Source organism: Trichechus manatus, unplaced genomic scaffold (genome assembly GCF_000243295.1).
Source record: "Trichechus manatus latirostris isolate Lorelei unplaced genomic scaffold, TriManLat1.0 scaffold00052, whole genome shotgun sequence".
NCBI classification, from domain to species: domain Eukaryota; kingdom Metazoa; phylum Chordata; class Mammalia; order Sirenia; family Trichechidae; genus Trichechus; species Trichechus manatus.
Window position 1 is genome coordinate 7,195,497 of NW_004443988.1, and position 20,003 is coordinate 7,215,499.

At 49.6% G+C, this 20,003-nt stretch overlaps 1 protein-coding gene and 2 non-coding genes across 3 annotated transcripts; all 3 read left to right on the top strand.

The window, feature by feature from the left end:
• The first annotated feature begins 2,800 nt into the window (after positions 1–2,800).
• On the top strand, positions 2,801–13,839 carry TMEM214 (transmembrane protein 214). The gene is made up of 17 exons (XM_004377599.3): positions 2,801–3,048; positions 4,003–4,202; positions 4,707–4,857; positions 5,159–5,293; positions 5,509–5,591; positions 6,018–6,123; positions 6,231–6,312; positions 7,164–7,265; positions 7,628–7,769; positions 8,150–8,241; positions 8,531–8,579; positions 8,783–8,896; positions 9,105–9,222; positions 9,755–9,851; positions 10,057–10,225; positions 10,369–10,520; positions 10,723–13,839. The coding sequence occupies exons 1-17, from the start codon at positions 2,901–2,903 to the stop codon at positions 10,847–10,849; spliced, it is 2,067 nt and encodes a 688-aa protein (XP_004377656.1). The 5' UTR covers positions 2,801–2,900; the 3' UTR covers positions 10,850–13,839.
• A 5,332-nt stretch (positions 13,840–19,171) lies between these two features.
• On the top strand, positions 19,172–19,263 carry TRNAY-GUA (transfer RNA tyrosine (anticodon GUA)). Its single transcript is given in 2 exon segments — positions 19,172–19,208; positions 19,228–19,263. It is a non-coding gene; the product is annotated as a tRNA-Tyr (tRNA).
• A 383-nt stretch (positions 19,264–19,646) lies between these two features.
• On the top strand, positions 19,647–19,719 carry TRNAA-AGC (transfer RNA alanine (anticodon AGC)). Its single transcript has one exon. It is a non-coding gene; the product is annotated as a tRNA-Ala (tRNA).
• Positions 19,720–20,003: the final 284 nt, after the last annotated feature.

Here is a 20,003-nt window from a genome sequence, read left to right on the forward strand (position 1 = left end):
CCACATCTTTCTCCCACGGCGTGGCTGGTGGGTTCAAACTGCGGACCTTTCGGTTAGCAGCAAAGCACTTAATCACCGCACCACCAACCAAACCTATTGCTATCAAGTCACTTCCAACTCATAGTGTAGAACTGCCCCATATGGTTTCCAGGGAGTGGCTGGTGGATTCAAACTGCTGACCTTTTGGTTAGCAGCCAAGTTCTTAACCACTGCACCAACAGGGGTACACAAAAGTGGAAGAGGGAGGCAGAAGAGTAGGTTGGACTGATGCCATGTGAAAAGGACTCAATCCACCATTGCTGGCTTTGAAGAAGGAAGGAGGCCAAAAGCCAAGGAATGCTTGTAGCCTCTAGAAGCTGGAAAAGGCAAGGAAATGGATTCTGTTCTAGACATCCAGAAAGGAACACAGCCCTGCCAATACCTTGTTTTTAGCGCAGTAAGACCCACGTCAGACTTCTAACCTACAGAATGTAAGATAATAAATTTGTGTTGTTTTAAGTCACTGGTTTGTGGTGATTTGTTACAGCGGCCATAGAAAACTAGTCCAGTAGATAAAACTGCGCTTCAGTGAGCTCACCCCTTCTTGCACCCAACTAGACATCCACCTGTCCTCCTTGACCCAACATCTGTCAATTCTTCCCTCAAACCCCATGTGGGTAACTGCCCAGGCCCACCTCTGTGGTCGGTACCTAAGGCTGCTCTTTCAACACCCAGAGCTCAGCCATTCCCCCTCCTCTCCTCCCTCCCTTCCTAGTAATTCATATGAATGTATCTTTCCTCTGGAACACTTAGATGGTGAGTTATAATTTTCTGTTTACACCTTCGTCTCACACACAGGCATCAGTTCCTCAGGAGCAAGAGGTGTGTCACCCAACTCACCTAGCCCAGTACCTGACACAGAGAAGGTACTTAGGAAATGTTGCTGGATACGTAAATGAATGACTTTCATCCCCTAGATGCCAAGTCACAACAGATAACCTGCCAGACTATTCCAATGAAAGATAGAAAAGAAAGCCTCACCCACCTTCTTTGTGTCTCCATCATGGGGCAGCCCACTATTTTGCTCGATGGAGAGCCAGTTCTGTTTTTCTTCTGAAAACAGGCTCTCTTCAGTGACCATACGTGTGACACAGAAGCGGTAGAGCACGGAAGGGATATTGCTGTTGGTCTCTGAGTAAAGCTAAACCAATGAACTGAAAAATTAATTGATTAATGATCAGCTCAAATACAGACCTTGGCAGAAGCTGTCTCATAGCTACCTGAGGCAAAGTCAGCCATGGACAGGCCTGAAGGGGCTGGAGGACAGGCAGAAGGAGGCAGCAAGACCTGGTCATCTCCTGCCTCCTGCCTTTACCCGTCCCCAACCCATCCTCCACAAAGCCCCATTTACGTTTCCAAAACAGTGTATTGTGCCATTTCCCACTGGCTTCCCAGGGTCTGGAGGGTAAGGTCCAAACTCCTTGGCTTGTCAGGTAAGGCTTTCCACATATGGTCTCAGATCCCTTTCCAATCTCATCTCCTCCTAACTCCCATTAAGCACTGTCACACTGAACTACTTCCAGTTTCCCAGACTTGCCTTGCCGTTTCCCAACTCTAGGCCTTTGCTTAAATCAGTAGGCCTATACCCTGGAGTGTTCTCTCCACCCACTCTGATCCCCAACTGCTGAAAATTCTCTCATCCCTCAGGATCCATCTCAAAGGCCATCTCCTTCAGGAAAGCTTCTCTGATTTCCTTCCTAAGGAATTCATGATTCCCTCAGCTGTTCATCCTATAGGAATTTGGACTGTATTACTGTTCTTACCATAAGAACCGGTCCGTCTTGTGCGTCAGTGTGGCAGGTACGCATCTCATCCTCAAATGTAGGTGTACAAGAAATAGCACATGTCCTTATTTGTGATAAATCACTTTCATCTTCCCTCATCTTCCCCTGCTGGGATGCTCAAAAGTTCTGGAGCCTCACATACTAAAAGCATGAGGGGAGGCCCTTCAGGGATAAGGGATGTCTGAGCAGCAACCTGTCTACATGGTTCCTCAGGTCTGAGGCTCTCTACCACTTCCTTGCCACATCTGCAATTTGGGATTGACTTTTGCGTGGGGGTAGGAGCCAGAGCCGTTTCTTCCCCGTTGTCTGGAACGGGAAACCCAGCCCTAGTTGTTCCAGACACCCAAATGTTTCTCTGCTTCTTAACAGAGGGACTCTGCATGCCCCACCTCCTGCCCTCCAAACACTCTGCCTCTTCCCTCAGTCTCATTCTCTCCCTTTTTCTTTCACGATGGATTTTCATAGCCCACTAAACCCAAAGTCTTCTCACTAGCAACCTAAAAACCAGCATGTTCCTAGAATGAAGGAAACATTTGATCTTCAAGCTCTCCCTGGGGTGAGAAATATTTCCATTCCATCCTTCTGGCAGTACTGGAAAGCAGAGAAAAAAAGAAAAAAAAAAAAACAGTTAAATTTCCCTGTTAGAACAGTCTGAACATTTGTCAGCTCCAAGGGTGAGTTGCTTGCGTCTGTCTCCCCAACTGGGTCACAGAGAGGGAGAGGGCAAAGAGGCCGTCTCCCCCTGTGTCCCTGTGTCTGTGTCCACCAAGACACCCAATGCGGTGGTCTTCACACAGTAGGTACCCAATAAATAAAAGTTTTCTGAATTTAATTGCCTCTCATGCCAATATCTTTGCCTGGGCAGAGGCCGGACGCTTGCTACCAAGGAGCCGCTGACACCCCACCAAGCTCCTGGCCAGGGACAACCCGGCAAAAGCGAAAGACTACAAGTCCCAGGCTGCCTTGCGGTTGGCGTCACGCGCAGCAAGGACCTGCGAGGAGACGTGGCAGAGCGTGGCGTGTCCGCGCCAGACCGGAAAGCCGAGGGAAGAGGCGGTGGCAGGAAGGGTTGGAGCCATGGCTGCCAGGACGTTGGGTGGGGGTCGCTGGGAGGTAGTGAAGAAGGGGCGACGGCCTGCGGCCGGCGGCAATAATAAAGGCGGCGGCAGAGGGGATCGCCGGGCACTCGGGGAGGCGAACGGAGTGTGGAAATTCGACCTGACCCGTGAGTACCCGCCCCGCCGCCAGTGCCACCGCAGCGACCCTGCCGCGGGCAGCCGGCGCGCCGCCGCCGGACCCCAGGCCTCCCCTCCAGTGTGGTGCGAGCAGCTGCTGGAGCCCAGAGGGTCAAAACACCCCCGGCTTATTCGCGGAGCGCGCCCTCGTGGTGACTAGCATCTCCCGGTTCACCAAATGCTATTTTTGCGTTGTCTCTTTTGAGCCTCACGAGAGGTAGCGCAAGAAGAGGTTGCTGCCCTCACCTCACAGACGAGTAAACTGAGGCCCAATTAAATTAGTTGCCTTGCCTAGGATTACATGTCAGAGGGGGCGCAGATTCGGGTCTTCAGACACTCAGTGCACTGCACACAAATCCTACCAGCTGTTCTGGGGTCTTCTAGCGTGGCCTCTCCCGGCCGGTGTCTGAGAGCTGGGAAGAGGCATCCTGGTTCATTATACAGGTGCCCCCTCATAAAGTAGCCAGCCGGTGAGGAGCAAGGAGGGGCAGGAGGCCCACAGTGAGAGAAATGACCCGCCCCCACTCAACACCCACCAAGTATTCTGTATGGCACCTGTTTTCTCAGTCTCCCAGAGGAGTGAGAAAGCTTGCCACTTGTTTTATTATAGAGTTGTCACATCTGAACTCACAGGAATTAGGGTAGAACCAGGATGGAAAAATCCTGACCTCCCTGGCTAGTAGCCACTCACTAAAGAAGTCAGTCCTCTGTATCTGACCCTGCTGCTAGTTCTCACATACTCTAATAGGTCTAATGGAGAAATACGCCATCTCTGTGAAAGAGCCCGTGAACTCAGGAGCTGTGATGACTGGAAGAACCCACCAGCAGTAGAGCAGGAAGGGGCCTTGAGGCAGGCTCCTCCCTGGAAGAGAGAAGGGTCCCCTGTTTCTGTGAGGTGTTTTAGACCTAAACTTGGCCCCCTTTTCTGCCTGTCTTTACCTTAGCTGCAATCCAGACGACAAGTACCCTTTATGAGTTGGGCTTTGAGAAAATCATGAAGCAGCAGAACAAGGAGCAGGTTCCACCCCCTGCTGTGGAACCTAAGAAACCAGGGAACAAGAAGCAACCTAAGAAGGTGTCAACCACCACTAACCAAAACCAGAAGCAGGGCCGCTTCCGCAGCTTGGAGGCAGCACTGAAAGCTGTGAGTGTGCCTAGACTTCAGGCGGGAAAGATGGGGCCTTCAGGTGTAGAGAAGATGAAAGAAGGGGAAGAGGGACACTAGGTGAGAGGAGGAGCTCAGGAAATGATGGAAATCCCAAGGGAATAGAATGCTTACACTTAGAACAGAAAGAAGTTTATAGGAAAACAGTGGTGAGAGGGAAGCCTTGAAGGCCCAGGAACACCAGGGAGGGGATAGAGAAACCAGTTGTTCCCTGCCCCATGGAAGCAGTGATCTTTCATTTCCATCCTGTCCTCTCTTTCTCCCCCTTGAACGTGTGAAGGGCCTTGACAGCAGCAATCCCAGCAGTCCTATACAATGCTTTTTAAAGAGCTGGATCAGCAAAATTGTGGCATTCACACGCTTATGTTTAAAAGCAGAAAGCCCGTTGTTCTTCCTACCACCACCTAGTTCGATAATTTTCCCACCCCTACTCCCTTTCCCTGGCCCTTATAACTCACGACAAGGGGACTGTGTCCGTGGCAGCTGGACGTGGCAGCTCTGCAGAAGGAGCTGGACAAGAGCCAGAGCATGTTCTCTGGGAACCCATCCGTGTGGTTGAAGGACCTGGCCAGCTATCTCAACTACAAGCTACAAGCTCCTCTAAGTGAGCCCACGTTAAGCCAGCACACTCACGGTTAGTCTTTCCAACTCCCTCAAGCTCATAAAAGTTCAAGAAAATTCTGAAAGGGCCGTGTATAAGCACATTAGTTCGTAACAGAGCCCAGTGCCCCCCACCCTCCTGTTGTATGTACCCAGAGGATGATTTGAGCTATTCTCAAATCATCGTGGCTTTGAAGGTCCATGGCCTCGTTGGGATAGGGAGGAATCCAGCCTCAGAGCAGAGACCTCTGTTTCCACTCAGAGGATGCACCGTAGCTCTCAGAGCTGCCTGGGGCTTCTGGTCTTGGCGCTCACGTGGAGCCTTTCGGCCACAGATTATCCATACAGCCTGGTGAGCCGGGAGCTACGCGGGATCATCCGGGGGCTTCTGGCGAAGGCTGCAGGGTCTCTGGAGCTCTTTTTTGACCACTGTCTGTTCACCATGCTGCAAGAGCTGGATAAGACACCAGGTAAGGGGCCAGGGAGGGATAACCCCGCCCTGTCTTAGGAGCCCATTCCCTTTCTCCTGCTTCCAGAGTGGTTGAGTGATTCTGTTTCCAGCAGAGAAATATACTAATTTAGGGCTCATTGGGCCTGGATTCTGGCCTCACAACTGCCAAAAGGGAAGTTTCCACTTTGGGATGCTGAGTAGTGTGCGTATGGCTGAGAGCATGTATCTCTCCAGGGGAGTCACTACATGGTTACCGCATCTGTATCCAGGCCATACTGCAAGAAAAGCCCAAGATTGCCACCACAAACCTGGGAAAGGTGAGCTCAAGGTGGTGATGGGGAAACCAGGATGCTAGGACTGGGAAGGCTGGGCAGATTCCACACTGCTAGACTCAGTTATGGAATAGTAGAAGACCTGGAAAGACCAGTAATAATAGGACTTATTGTGTGTCTGCTTTATATACGTATATGAGACAGGTACCACTACTATTCCCGTTTTACAGATGGGAAGACTGAGCCACAGAGGGGTTCAGTAACTTCCCTACCTTTGGTCAACAAGTAAGCAGCAGCATGGATGAAGGCCACAGGCCAGTGGTCTGAATCCCTACACCACTCTACTGCAGTGCTCCACTATCCCTTGGCCAGCCCCTTCTCTCCCAGTTGACATCTCTCTTCCCAGCTGGCTGTGGAGGTGCTCCTGGTGCTTTGCTTTATCACAGCCTGCCTCCCCCACTGGTCCCACAGTTCCTGGAGCTGTTAAGGTCCCACCAGAGCCGACCAGCAAAGTGTCTGACCATCATGTGGGCCATAGGTCAAGCGGGTTTTGCCAGCCTCACCGAGGGACTGAAAGGTAACAAGGAAGTGGGGAGGAAAGGGATGGTCTTGGAGCCAGGAATCTCCTCTTGGTTTCCCCAGTGGGCCCAAGCCTAAGGCTGCCTCCCTGACATCTGTCTGCAGTGTGGCTGGGAATCATGATGCCTGTGCTGGGCATCAAGTCGCTGTCTCCCTTCGCCATCGCATACCTGGATCGGCTGCTCCTGTAAGTAACGGGGCAGCAGGCGGAGGGCCATGGTGTCTACCGGTGGCTGTTTCCACGAAATGGGATGCTGTGGTCCTGGTCTCCATAGATGTGGGGTGAAATCAGGACCAGGTCCTCCCAACTCACAATGTGACTGTGAGGAAGGAAAGGGAGGGTGTCACTTATCTAGTGCTGCTATAACAGAAATACCACAAGTGGGTGGCTTTAACAAACAAATTTATTTTCTCACGGTTTAGGAGGCAAGAAGTTCAAATTCAGAGTGCGGCTCTAGGGGAAGGCTTTCTCAGCTCTGGAGGAAGGTCCTTGTCTCTTCAGCTTCTGCTTCCTGGTTCCTTGGAGATCTCCCTGTGTCTTGGCGTCTATCTTACCCCATGTGTCTTGCTTTAATTTCCTTTACGTCTCAGAAGAGATTGACTCAAGACACACCCTACACTAATGGTGTCTCATTAACATAACAGAGACAGCCCATTCCCAAATGGGATTATAACCACAGGAATAAAAAAAAACCAAGGCCCTTGGTGAATTGTGACTCTATAGGACAGAGTAGAACTGCCCCATGGGGTCTCCAAGGAGAGACTGGTGGATTCGAACTGCCAACCTTTTGGTTAGCAGCCAAGCTCTTAACCACCACACTACCAGGGCCCCAACCACAGGCATGGAGGTTAGGAATTTACAACACATTTTGGGGGGGACACAATTCAGTCCATAACGGAGCCATTGATGGGTAGGGAGATGGGCTGGAGTGAAAATAATGCTTTTTTTCCTGGATGTTGGTCTTTGCTGGGGTCATGGCCAAAACATCTGGCCTGGGTGTTGGTTTCCAACAAACCTGTCCTGTCCTTCCCCCACAGGATGCACCCCAACCTCACCAAGGGCTTTGGCATGATTGGCCCCAAGGACTTCTTCCCACTTCTGGACTTTGCCTATATGCCTAACAACTCCCTGACGCCCAGGTAGGGCAGACTGGACACAACTGCAGTGACAGCACCAAGCAGAGGGGCAGGGCAAGGCACATGCCTGCATCCCTTCTCCCACAGCCACCTGAGATCTCAGATGCTTAACTTCATCAGTGAACTCCCTGAAATTATAAGGCCATTTGAGTGTGATTGGCATTTGGGCATTTTTCTTGGGGAGGCTCTGTGGCTTTCGACAGATTTTGCAGGGAGTCTCTGAGTCTAAATAGGCTGAGAGTCATTACAAGGCCCTTGGCGACTCTCCCCTTGGGCAGGGGCATGAACTCTGAGGCAGGCAAAGGGAAACATGGCACAGCCCCACTTAACAGCCTGTGCCTGGCTCTCTCTCCCCACCACCCCAGCCTGCAGGAGCATCTGTGTCAGCTCTACCCCCGACTGAAGGTGCTGGCATTTGGAGCGAAGCCAGAAGCCACCCTACATACCTATTTCCCCTCCTTCCTGTCCAGAGCCACCCCTAGCTGTACCCCTGAGATGAGAAAAGAGGTGAGGAAATGGTCCGAGGCTCCTTCCTTCCCGGGGTCAGCTGCAGAGGTCCCTGTGTGCTGCCTTCACGGGAACCCTTAGCTCCTCCTGGCAGCCTGGCCCCACTCACTCGTGCTCCACCCTGAGAAAAATGCGCCTGAAGGGGCACCACCTTCAGGCCTGGGGGTCTCTGATGCCCTGGCCCTTAGAAATGGGCAATGTTTGAGCTCAGTCTCTAGCTCAGGAGCTCCAGCCTCTCAGAGAGCCTTCTAGGACAGCTGTTGGCATTATTTCTCCACCCTTTAGAGTGGATGCATTACCTGGGGGGGAGGGGTTGCCTCAGCACTCCCCCTCCACCAGCCCCTGCCCCCATTGGGCTCTCCCTTCTGTCCCCTGTGCAGCTCCTGAGCAGCCTGACTGAGTGCCTAACTGTGGACCCCCTCAGCGCCAGCGTCTGGAGGCAGCTGTACCCCAAGCACCTTTTACACTCCAGGCAGGTGGGGTGGGGGTGGCCCGCCTCTGCTCCACACAGACACCTAGGTTCATGCTTCTCAGCCTGAGCCTGACCTGTCCCTGCCCAGAAGCAGAAAGGGGCCATTTGTCACTGTTCCTCAGGCTCTCAGGATGAGTTGGAACATGGCTGAGGTGAACTCTAGCCAGCTGCTGCTTTGTTGGATGGGGGTGGGTGGTCTTTAGTCTAAAAGAGCCAGGGCTTAATTAGGACAGAGGACAGGGGAGGCCCAGAGAGCCACCTGACTGGCAGGGCTGTGCTTTCCCCACAGCCTGCTGCTGGACCACTTGCTCAAGTCCCAGGAGCGGATTCCCAAGAAGGTGAGGGGCTGGGAGGACATGGCAGCTGAGCCTTGTCTGGGTTCTGGCTTTGAACCACTCAGCCACTGTCCAAGCTTCCGAGCTTCCCTGAGAAGGGTGCCCTGTTATAGTGCACTCGATGTGGAAAATGATGTGGATGGAGGCTCAGGATCTCACAAGGACCAGATACTATGTTCTCAGCCCAGACATTTCTCATCCTGTAGGTGTGGAAGTCTTTGCAGGAAACCATTCAGTCCTTCAGGCTTACCAACCAGGACCTGCTAAGGAAGAGCACCAGCAACAACCAGGATGTCATCACCTGTGAAGCTGCCTGCAAGGTGCGGGCACCCCTCCCAGCCCTCACACCACTGGGCATACCCTGGGTTGGGCCTGTGTCACACTCCTGCCCTACCTGTCCCTGAAGCCTCCTGCTACTTTGGAAGCACTTGACCTTCTTCCTGAAAGGCCTAGCTTAAGGCCTGCCTTCAGGGGCCAGGACCAGCCCCTTTCCCTCTGACCACCGTTGCCCACCCTGTCTTCTCCCAGGCTTTGCTGCAGCAGGCTTGGGGCCCTCGGCTGCCCTGGACACGGCTGCTCCTGTTGGTACTGGTGTTTGCTGTAGGTTTCCTGTGCCATGACTTCCGGTCACACAGCTCTTTCCAGGGTAAGCAGGATTGGCAAGCGAGGAAGATAGCATGGGGTGGAGTGGGGTGGGGCACAGAGTTCGGTGTAACTAGTAGCACCCCACACACACCCACACACCTGTGCCCCGATGGGGTGTCAGTACTACTGACTAAACTCTTTTCAGACGGATTTTTCTGTTGTGACATTGAGCTATGACATGACCCCTTAAGAGTGGACTGGTAATTTACAGTGTAGACGTGCTTACGTATTCACAGGCTTATTTGAGTAGGTGTTATCTTCTTTTAACTCCTGAGGAAACTGAGGCTCAGAGAGCAGTGAGCTTAAGATTAGAGCTGGTTAGTGGAAGGGCAGACCCTCAAACCCCAGGCTTCCTGAGGCCTAAGCCCAGGACTCCACTGGGCTGCTCTCCTCCTGCTCACTTGGCCCAGCAGGAAAGGTGAGCGCAGTTCTGCACATACTCTGTGCCCTGTGAGCATGCCGAGACCTTTCCACTCCCCCCCGCCTGCTCGGCCCCACTCACATCTCCACTCACTAGAGGCCCCTTTACTCAGCCTCCCTTTCTGGCCGGTTGCTTCAATCATCTGGCTTCTTGCCTGCTGGCCAACAAGCATGTGCCAAGCTGTACTCCTACAGCCTGCAAGGCTACAGGTGAGCTCCTCCCAGGGGCGGGGGGTGAGGAGGTGAGAGAGAAGGCCGGGGCCCACGGGTGGTGACGTGGCTGGCGGAGGCATTGATGGAGTCAGTGGGAGTGGGTGGCGTTCCTTTCCCATTCCCTCCCTTTCCCCAACTATTGTTTGGGAGCCAAGCTGCCCTGAGGAAACACAGAGCCCCATCTCCTCCGTCTCTCCTGCAGCTGGCTAGAGGAAACATTGCTGACCTGGAGCTCCCACCTGTTTACCATGGCAAGGCCCAGCTTGCAGCTGGCCTGGACGCACACCAACGCCACAGTCAGCTTTCTTTCTGCCCACTGTGCCTCCCACCTTGCCTGGTTTGGTAATGGCCTCACCAGCCTCGCCCAGAGGGTAAGCCAGAGACAGGAGGTCACAGAAGGCCCGGTCTTCCCAGGGGCAGAGCTGTAGGGAATATGCAGCCCACGTGGACTGGCCCTTAGTGCCAGGGTGCGTTCCCCTGTGTGCTCTAACCCGCTCCATCCTCCATGGCCCAGATACAGACCCAGCTCCCAGATGCTTTGAGCCAGCTGCTCCATTCTCTGACGGAGCTGTTGCTGCTTCTCTACCAGAATGTGCTGCTGCCTCTGTGGCACCTGCTGCTTGAGGGCCTGGCCCGGGCCCAGGAGCACTGCCACAAGGCGTGCAGGTGAGTCCCCCCCCAGGGCTCCTGGCAGGACCCCTGGTGGCCACACTCCCTTTCCCCAGGAACAGGGCTCCTCTGTTCAGGCTCTACTCTGCCCCATTGTCCCCTTGAGCCCTCTGGGATGAGGTTTGTGGCTCTGAGCTGCAGTCCTGTGACTTAAGAGAGCTGCACACTTCCTCAACCCCTAAAACTGTGCTTTCCTCAGAGGTGAGGTGACCTGGGACTGCATGAAGACACAGCTCAGTGAGGCTGCCCAGTGGACCTGGACCTACCTACAGGACATCACAGTGGCTTTCTTGGACTGGGCACTTGCCATGATATCGCAGCAATAGGCCCAGCCTCCCTGGCCACTTGCTTCCGTCTTGGGCAGACCATCTGAGACTGCTGGGTGTAGGAGGACTGCCATGTAAATGACACTTCTGCATGGGGGTGTTTTTCACTTGGTGCCTGAGTGGCCAGTTGCCTCTGCCCCAGTTCTTCCATCTCTGATGGGAACTGAGCCAGGGGTGTCTCAGCTCCTACCTAGGATTTCACTGAACACTTCTGTGGCCCTGTTACACACAGCTCCCAGCCTCTGTCCTTGGGCTGGCAGCCTCTCGTCTCCTCCTCTCTGCTTCTCTCCATCTCATTCCTAAAGCCCCAAATTGCTCACCTCCGTGAAGATGGGACTGCCAGAGAGTGGCTTCTGCATCCTTCTGACGAATGGTTCCTGCCCCCAGACTTCAGCAGTCTGTGATTCATCTTGGTTACAACTTTAGCCACAGAGAAAAAAGGAAAGGGACTTCCAGAAGAATATAGGACCACCGAGGGCAATAGCAGTTTCACCTCTATATGCAGTGTGGGTGTGGCTGTCAGTGGACACGCGGGGCTGGGTGGAAATGCCTTTCAACGTCAAAATGCCCAACCTCTGCCCTTCCAGGCCTCTCGCTGTCCCATTCCATCATGGTTCTACTTCCTCAACTTACCATTTCCTTTCAGTGCTGGGGGCTCTGCCTCAGGGCTCAGCTTCTCTCCACTGCCCCACCACCTGCCAGGAAAGCAGGGTAGTTGTATGCCCCAGGCCAGGGAACCTTCCTTCCAGCAGCCTGTTGAGACAGTTTAATCTATGGCTCTTGGGTATGCTTACTAGGTGGAATAAAGGACACAGATTTGATTTTTAGATTTCCTCTCTGCGTCCTCGTATAGTTGATTCCCGTAGCTGTGGGACAGGACAACAGAATGTTGGCCCCCTAGGTGTTCTTTGGCCCCGTGCCCTGCTGGGAGTTGTAGCCACTAGCTGTAATTGAGCTTCTGCAGGGAAAGCCAAAATCCGTCATTCTAAAGTTTGACCTGTAGGGGTTCCTTTTGTTGCCCTAATCGTGTCTCACTTGTCCTTGAGAGTCATGCCCCAACATTTGCCTTGATAGCTTGAGGATTTTATGCTGGGAAAAGCAGGAGGGAGTCTCCTAGGGGAGATTCTTGGCCAGTGATCAAGGGGGAGTCCCATTCCTTGCCAGACCCAGAGTTTCTTAATTGGTTCATTTCATAAGGAAGTGAGTGAAAGATTGAGAACTCTGAGAGACAGACATGAATCAGAAGGGTTTATCACCAAAACCTTGTAATTTTTGGCTTGAGACTGGTTTTTCAAACTTCACCTCATTTCTTTGAATGTTTCAAAATCAGCAATACCAGAGGCACTGTCCACCTTTGCTCCCACAGGCTGGCTTGTTTCCGTCATACATACACCCAGGATGATTGCAGGATTGATGTCCAGTTGCCACTTTTCCTTTCCCGTGGGCCACAGACACTTCCTCCTCACCTTCCCCAGGGTGAGATTACAAAGTAGCAAGCACAGAGAAATCTTGACAGGAAGTGAGGTCATGAAGCTCACAGCATCTCACTTTTTTCCTTCCCTTGTTCAGTCATAAATGTGTTCCCTCTTGGGAACTGAACGGCCCATGTAGGGCAGAACCCTGCCTTCACAGTGACAGCTAACCCAGGCCGTTTTTCCCAGAAAAGAAACCCCACCTAGCAAAGGGCCAAGGTCTAGAATTGCGAGGCAGGATTGTCCAGGGGTGTCAGCATATTCCATTTCCTCAGTTCTTTATCAGGAACAAATGGCTTCAGTCCTCAATCGTGAATCCTTGTAACTGGCCTGTATTCACAGCAAGTTGAAGGAAGGGTGCTGGTGTGAGCCTGAGTGGGAACAGCACAGGGCAGGTAAAGTGATGACATCCAGTCCTACAATGATAAGTCTAAGGCTGCTGATTCTGTAGCTCAAAAAACACTGTTTACAAGTGTTACATTGGTTTCTAATGTGTGTACTGTATTTCCCTTGTTGGGGTCATTTGATTGCTAACATGAATAGCCCTCGGGTGCAACATTTCTCTTCAGGGATTTAGGTTAAATGGGTCTCCACAGCCTCTCACAGGGACACTGACAGTAACTTTAATTGACTTAATTTAGTAGACACAATCGTTTGACTCTATTTGGAATTATCCAGAATTTTTCCTGTCAGAGGAGTAGTCCAGCACTACACGGCTGTCCGTGAAAGTAAACCCAGCCATCCAGACGGTTCGGTTTTGCAGAACTGTCAACAAGCAGGAGCTGAAGTTGAGCCCATAAACTGAACTGGTTTGGACTGTGCTGACAGGCAGGGCAGTCACACTATTGTTGGAAGAACAGAAGTAAACTGACACCTCGGGCACATCTGCACATTGTAACTTTATTTTTCACACACAGCTGGAGGTCAACAGGCAACATGCCATAAAACTGAGGGGTAGTTTGAGTACGGTTATTTCTTACTAACTTTAGTTTTAACCAGTTCTTACATGGACTTGCGAATTATACCACATGATTCGTTTTGAAACACTTCTTTCCTTTTTTCTAAGACTTAAACTAAGTTTTCATATTTCTCTGATAAACTAAGTTTTCATATTCCTCTGATTAATTGTACCCAATCCACAGCTTCAGTTTTAGAGCGGAGTAGCTGAATGGGCAGTCTGACTTAATACTGATAGATGTAGATAATGTTGCTGGGTCATGCCTGTGGCAGTGCCAGTCCATTCTCAAAACGCTTCCACCTCAAGGGTGGAGTGTTTCCCACGCAGACAGGCATACCTGCCCAGCCCTATTCCAGATTAACCCAGTTGCCAATTACGCAGAAATTTTAATGGTTGGGTAATGCCTGAGCAATTTTAGTATGCCTTATCTCTCCTAAGGGCCGTTGAATTTAAATAGGTACTTAAAATTATCCTTTATACCAATTGAGATATTTCAGTAAACGGATGCAGGGCTGGAAGTGCTCACTCGTCTATGCCAAGAAATTTGGAAGACAGCTACTTGGCCAACCAACTGGAAGAGATCCATATTTGTGCCCATTCCAAAGAAAGGCCAGCCGATAGAATATGGAAATTGTTGAACAATATCATTAATATCACACGCAAGTAAAATTATGCTGAAGAAAATTCAAAAACGGAGCAGTACATTGACAGGGAACTGCCAGAAATTCAAGCCGGATTCAGAAGAGGACATGGAACAAGGGATATCACTGCTGATGTCAGACGGATCTTGGCTGAAGGCAGAGAATACCAGGAAGATGTTTATCTTGTGTTTTATTGACTATGAAAAGGCATTCAACTGTGTGGATCATAACAAATTACGCATAACATTGCGAAGAATGGGAATTCCAGAACACTTAATTGTGCTCCTGAGGAACCTGTGCTTGGACCAAGAGGCAGTCATTTGAAAAGAACAAGGGGATACAGCGTGGTTTAAAATCAAGAAAGGTGTGTGTCAGGGTTGTATCCTTTCACCATACTTAATCTGTATGCTAAGCAAATAGTTCGAGAAGCTGGACTATATGAAGAAGAACAGGGCGTCAGGATTGGAGGAAGACTCATTAACAACCTTCGATATGCAGATGACAAAACCTTGCTTGCTGACAGTGAAGAGGACTTGAAGCACTGATTAAGATCAAAGACTATACAGCCCTTCAGCATGGATTACACCTCAACATAAAGAGAACAAAAATCCTCACAACTGTACCAATAAGCAACATGATAAACAGAGAAAATATTGAAGCTGTCAAGGATTTCACTTGCTTGGATTCACAATCAATGCCCTTGGAAGCAGCAGTCAAGAAATCAAAGAACATATTGCATTGGACATATCTGCTGCAAAAGACCTCTTTAGAGTGTTAAAAAGCAAAGATGTCACTTTCAAGACTAAGGTGCGTCTGACTTAAGCCATGGTATTTTCAGTTGTCTCACATGCACGCGAAAGCTGAACAGTGACTAGGAAGACTGAAGAAGAATTGATGCCTTTGAATTATGGTGTTGGCGAAGAATATTTAATATACTGTGGACTGCCAGAAGAACGAACGAATCTGTTTGGGAAGAAGTACAGCCAGAATGCTCCTTAGAATCAAGAATGTATTCTGGACATGTTATCAGGATGCTTGGCAAAGTAGAGGGTCATTGAAAAAGAGGAAGACCCTCAACGAGATGGATTGACACAGTGGCTGCAACAATGGGCTCAAACATGGCAATCATTGTAAGAATGATGCAGGATTTGGCAGTGTTTCGTTCTGTTGTGCACAGGGTTGCTATGAGTCGGAACTGATTTGACAGCACCTAACAACAACAAGAACAAATGTGCTGTTGGATTTGGATTGCTAGTATTTTGTTGAGGATTTTCGCATCTATATTCATAGGGATTTTGGTCTATAATTTTCTTTTCTTGAAGTATCTTTGGATTTGGTCTCAGGGTAATACTGACCTCATAGAATAAGTTAGGAAATGTTCCCTCCTATTTTGTGGAAGAGTTTTAGAAGGTGTTAATGGATTGAATTGTGTCACCCAAAACTGTATCAATTTGGCTAGGCCATGATTCCCAGTATTGTATGATTGGCCACCATTTTGTCATCTGATGTGATTTTCCGATGTGTTGTAAATTCTGTCTCTGTGATGTTGATGAGATGGGATTATCAGCAGTTATGCTAATGAGGCAGGACTCAATCTACTAGATTGGATTGTGTCTTAAGCCAATCTCTTTTGAGATATAAAAGAGAGAAGCGAGCAGAGAGACATGGGGACCTCATACCACCAAGAAAGTAATGCCAGGAGAAGAGCACATCCTTTGGACCCAGGGTCCCTGCACTGAGAAGCTCCTCATTCAGGGGAAGACTGCTGACAAGGACCGACGGAGACAGAAAATCTTCCCCACTCCAAAAGAAATATTTGATTTTTCTAATGTATACGGACAGAAATCTGGGGAGTATGTTTGGGAATGGCTATTAAGAATGTGGGATATTGATGCAAGGAACACAAAGTTGGATCAATCTGAATGTATTGATATGAATCCAGACATTCTTTATTCACTGTTTCAACTCAAGGGGTTAGAAAAGGACCTAACAGTTTATTTGGTTGGTTGACTGAAACATGGACAAAGAAGTGGCCTACATTAAACAAAGTTGAAATGCCAGAACTACTTTGGTATATTGTAGAGAAAGTATCCAAAGGCTTAGGAAAATTGGAATGTTAAAGTGAATTTATCATGTCAGACCTACCCACTCACCCAGGGAGTGCCTAGAGGACACATCTTTCACCACACCTGTGAGAAATAAATTTGTGAGGGAAATCCCAGTATCCTTGAAAACTGCTTTGATTGCTCTTCTGTGTAGATCAGATATTACAGAGGGAACTGCACTCACCAAATTGGGGAACCTAACTACAGTGAGGGTGATTGGATCACAGGGTGGCAGGGGCCAAGTAGTGGCAATCACTGAAGACAAGGTGAGTGTGGTTACCTTAATGGACAGCAAAGTCAAAGCAGTAATCAGAATAGTCTGACTGACATGGACTCACGGTGTTGGCTAATTAGCCATGGTGTCCTTAGGAGTGAAATAGATGTGAAGCCTACTAAATATTTACTTGCTGTCTATAAGTGGAAAAGTTCTAGGTCAAGTGAATGGCAGTCTAACATGAATTGTTAAAATAGAGTCACAGCCCCTCAATCAATTCCCAGACTTGAGCCAGTTTACAGACCCACAACTCCTTAAATGAAGGAGAGGCTGGGTCCCCTTAAAGAAGGACTCCACCACACTGCTAAAAGTTTATACTGTTAATTTTTCTTCCAGCCTTACCCAATGGGATCTATGGCCTTTTATGAGCGTGATTGTTAATTGGGGGAAAAGGAATAATCAGATTTTTCGGGGATTACTGGACGTTAGCTCTGAATTGACACTAATTGCAGGAGATCCAAAATGCCACTGTGGTCTGCCAGTCAGAGTAGGGGTGTATGGAGGTCAGGTTATTAATGGAGTCTTAGCTCAGGTCCACATCACAGTGGGTCCAGTGGGTCCCTGAACCCATCCTGTAGTTATTTCCCCAGTTCCAGAATGCATGATTGGAATAGACATACTCAGCAACTGGCAGAGTCACCACACTGGATCCCTGACATGTGGACTAAGGGGCTATTGTGGTAGGAAAAGCCAAGTGAAAGCCATCAGAACTGCCCCTACTAGGAAAACAGTAAACCAAAAGCAATACTTCATTCCTGGAGGGTTTGCAGAAATTAGTGCCACCATCAAGGACTTGAAAGATGCAGGTGTGGTGATTCCCACCACATCCCCATTCAACCCGCTTATTTGGCCTGTGCAGAAAACAGATGGATCTTGGAGAATGACAGTGAATCATTGTAAACTTAACCAGGGGGTGACTCCAATTGCAGTTGCAGTTCCAGATGTGGTTCCATTGCTTGAGCAAATTAATACATCTCCTGGTGCCTTGTATGTAGCTACTGATCTGGCCAATGTCTTTTTCTCAATACCTGTTCCTAAGGATGATCACAAGTGGAAACAAACCCGATGTCCATCAGCGGATGAGTGGATAGATAAATTGTGGTATATACATAAAATGAAATATTATTCGGCCTTAAAAAGGAATGAAGTACTGATACCATGCTGCAAAGCGTATAAATCTCAAAAACATTTGCTAAGTGAAAGAAGCCAATCACAAAGGGTCACTTATTATATTTCATTTATATGAAATATCCATAATAGGTAATTCCATAGAGACAGAATGCAGATTAGTGGTTGCTAGGAGATGGGGGAGGGAGGGATGAGGTAGTGATAACTGGTATGGGGTGTTCTTCTGGGGTAATGAAAAAGTTTTGAAACCAGAGAGAGGTTGTGGTTACACAACATTGTGAATGTACTAAATACCACTGAATTAAAATGATTAATTGCATGCTATGTGAATTTTACCTCAATTAAAAAAGGAAAAAAAAAAAGCAACATAGACAACTATGTTCTGCTTTCCAGCAGAAAGAAAGAATCACAGTGCTAATCACCCTGCCAAGAAAACTACCCCAAGCTAAGGCTCTCAGACACAATGGTAGCATATACAGCAGCACAATGAAAAGTTAAACCGGCCTCTAAGTGCTAACCTCATGTTTTGTGGTTGGGCACAAGGGTGAAAGCCATGTTGTGCTTAATGATAGCGATATCTCGGATTTAAAGTTCAGCAGAGCAGAGCCACAAAATGTTGGAGCTGCAAGGGGCTTGAAACAATCGCTCTCTCGCTCGTTCAGGGTAGCACAGTTTGTCCTCGAAACTGGAAATGGAGGATGGTTCTCTTCGCACACACTGCAGGCAAAGCTCCATAGAGGATCTGGGTTTTAAGTTTGTTTCTGTTTGCTTTAAAAACTTGCCGGCGTTTGGTGAGCGGATTGTGGGCTGGCGTAAGAGAGGTGAAGGTGTGAGCAGGAGAGGGGCAGAGGTGAGTGAAGCTATGGGGTTAGGCCATGACCCCACAGAAGACACCCAGGCAGCCACAGTGGCAGGGGAGGGGCCCCAGACGAGGCAGAAGATCCTGCCTGGAACCCACGATATCCCCGGGAGTACGAAGACCAGGCGGCGGACTCCGGGAACTGTAGCCAGCCACGACCCCTACGTGGGTCTCTGGGGGCGCAAGGACCAATTCGCCCGGCCCGCCCCCGGGCCTGCCGCTGAGGAATGCTCTCTGCTTGGGCACACTTCTGAGGGCAGGAACGCCTCTCCTCAGGACGACGCCGGCCGGTCCTGGGATCCCAGGCGTTTCGACGCTGCCGGATCCTGCGCCACCCTGCTTGCCACCGGCAGCTCAGTGGTTCTTTCATGCTCTAGGCAGGAAAGGTAAGATACTCACGAAACGTTAGTTAACTGACTAAATGAATGCCCTTCACACCAGGAGAGCAGTTGCCTTTTACTGGCACCCCCGGAGAAACCGAAGGAAAAGTGTGGAGCCGAAATAGCAAAATAATCCATCAATTTTGCATACTGGGTTTGCGCGTTCCGATTTTGAAGCATGTGTGAGTACTCACACAGCTGGAGACGTGATGCCTAGAAGTTTAAGGATGTGGTCAGGATCTCTAAGCGTTCGCAGTCTTAAGAGAAAGCGCCACGGGGTATTTGTACTGTTTTGTACAAAGTAAGGAAACGGAAGGAAAGCGCTATGCCCGTGTTTCTTTCGTCCAGGGTTGGAAGCGTCCTTTCCGTTCATTTCTATCGGAGGTTTCCTCTGGTCTATGAGGCCCCGATTTGTTTCTGCAGAAAGTGGGGATCTCTCAACGCCTTGAAGAATGCTGCCTCAGTAAGTATTAAGGGCGTGTAGTAGGAACGCTGAGAAGCGGGGCCTTCGATAGCTCAGTTGGTAGAGCGGAGGACTGTAGAGAGTTAAAGCTAGTGGCAATCCTTAGGTCGCTGGTTCGATTCCGGCTCGAAGGACTTCGTGCTTTTTCTTTTGTTTTTTTTTTTTTCCTTTTAACCATTTTTTTTTAGCCTTGACCTAATTCAATTACACCTAAGGAGAAAGCTGCACTTAGAGGCCGGCTGTAAATTTACATGAGTACCGAGGAAATTCGGTAAGAAACATGAAGTAATAGTCCGCTTGCCGCACGGTTGTCTTGTGTATTACATGCAGAGGTATCTTAACATGTGCTTTATGGTAAGGCTTTATTATTATTGCATATGTGTAGCTGCTGTATGCTTGATTTAAAAAATCTTGCCCACGCTGTGCTGGATAAATTTACTAAATCACAGTTGATCCACTGGTCAGCGGACAGTTCCGCATAACCTGTAAGGCAAAGTGAAAAACGGTCATGACAGCGGGGGGATTAGCTCAAATGGTAGAGCGCTCGCTTAGCATGCGAGAGGTAGCGGGATCGATGCCCGCATCCTCCAGTCGTTCTCTTTTTTTTTTTTTACCCGCGGCACAGAAAATATTTCTGAATACTAGGACAGAGATCCGCTGAACCCGGGCGGGCAGGGTGTTTTGTAATATACTTCATACGGCTTTTTTATTTCACAGGTGAGTCTTTTCCAGTTTATTTCTCGGTCAGTTTGTCTTTTCCTCCTCCCAGCAGGCAGGCCGTTAACCGTCTTCTGGAAAGACGCGGGTAGAATCCTCCCACCCTGTCTGCCCTCCAGAGCCCCCAAACGGTACTAACCAGGTACCCACAAACGTG

Bases quoted from the DNA above. Each gene is read 5' to 3' on its own strand.
- TMEM214 (XM_004377599.3), top strand. From the start codon at position 2,901: ATGGCTGCCAGGACGTTGGGTGGGGGTCGCTGGGAGGTAGTGAAGAAG. The intron at 9,223-9,754 runs GTAAGCAGGATT...CCCTTTACTCAG, and splicing joins GTCACACAGCTCTTTCCAGG to CCTCCCTTTCTGGCCGGTTG. The intron at 10,226-10,368 runs GTAAGCCAGAGA...TCCATGGCCCAG, and splicing joins TCACCAGCCTCGCCCAGAGG to ATACAGACCCAGCTCCCAGA.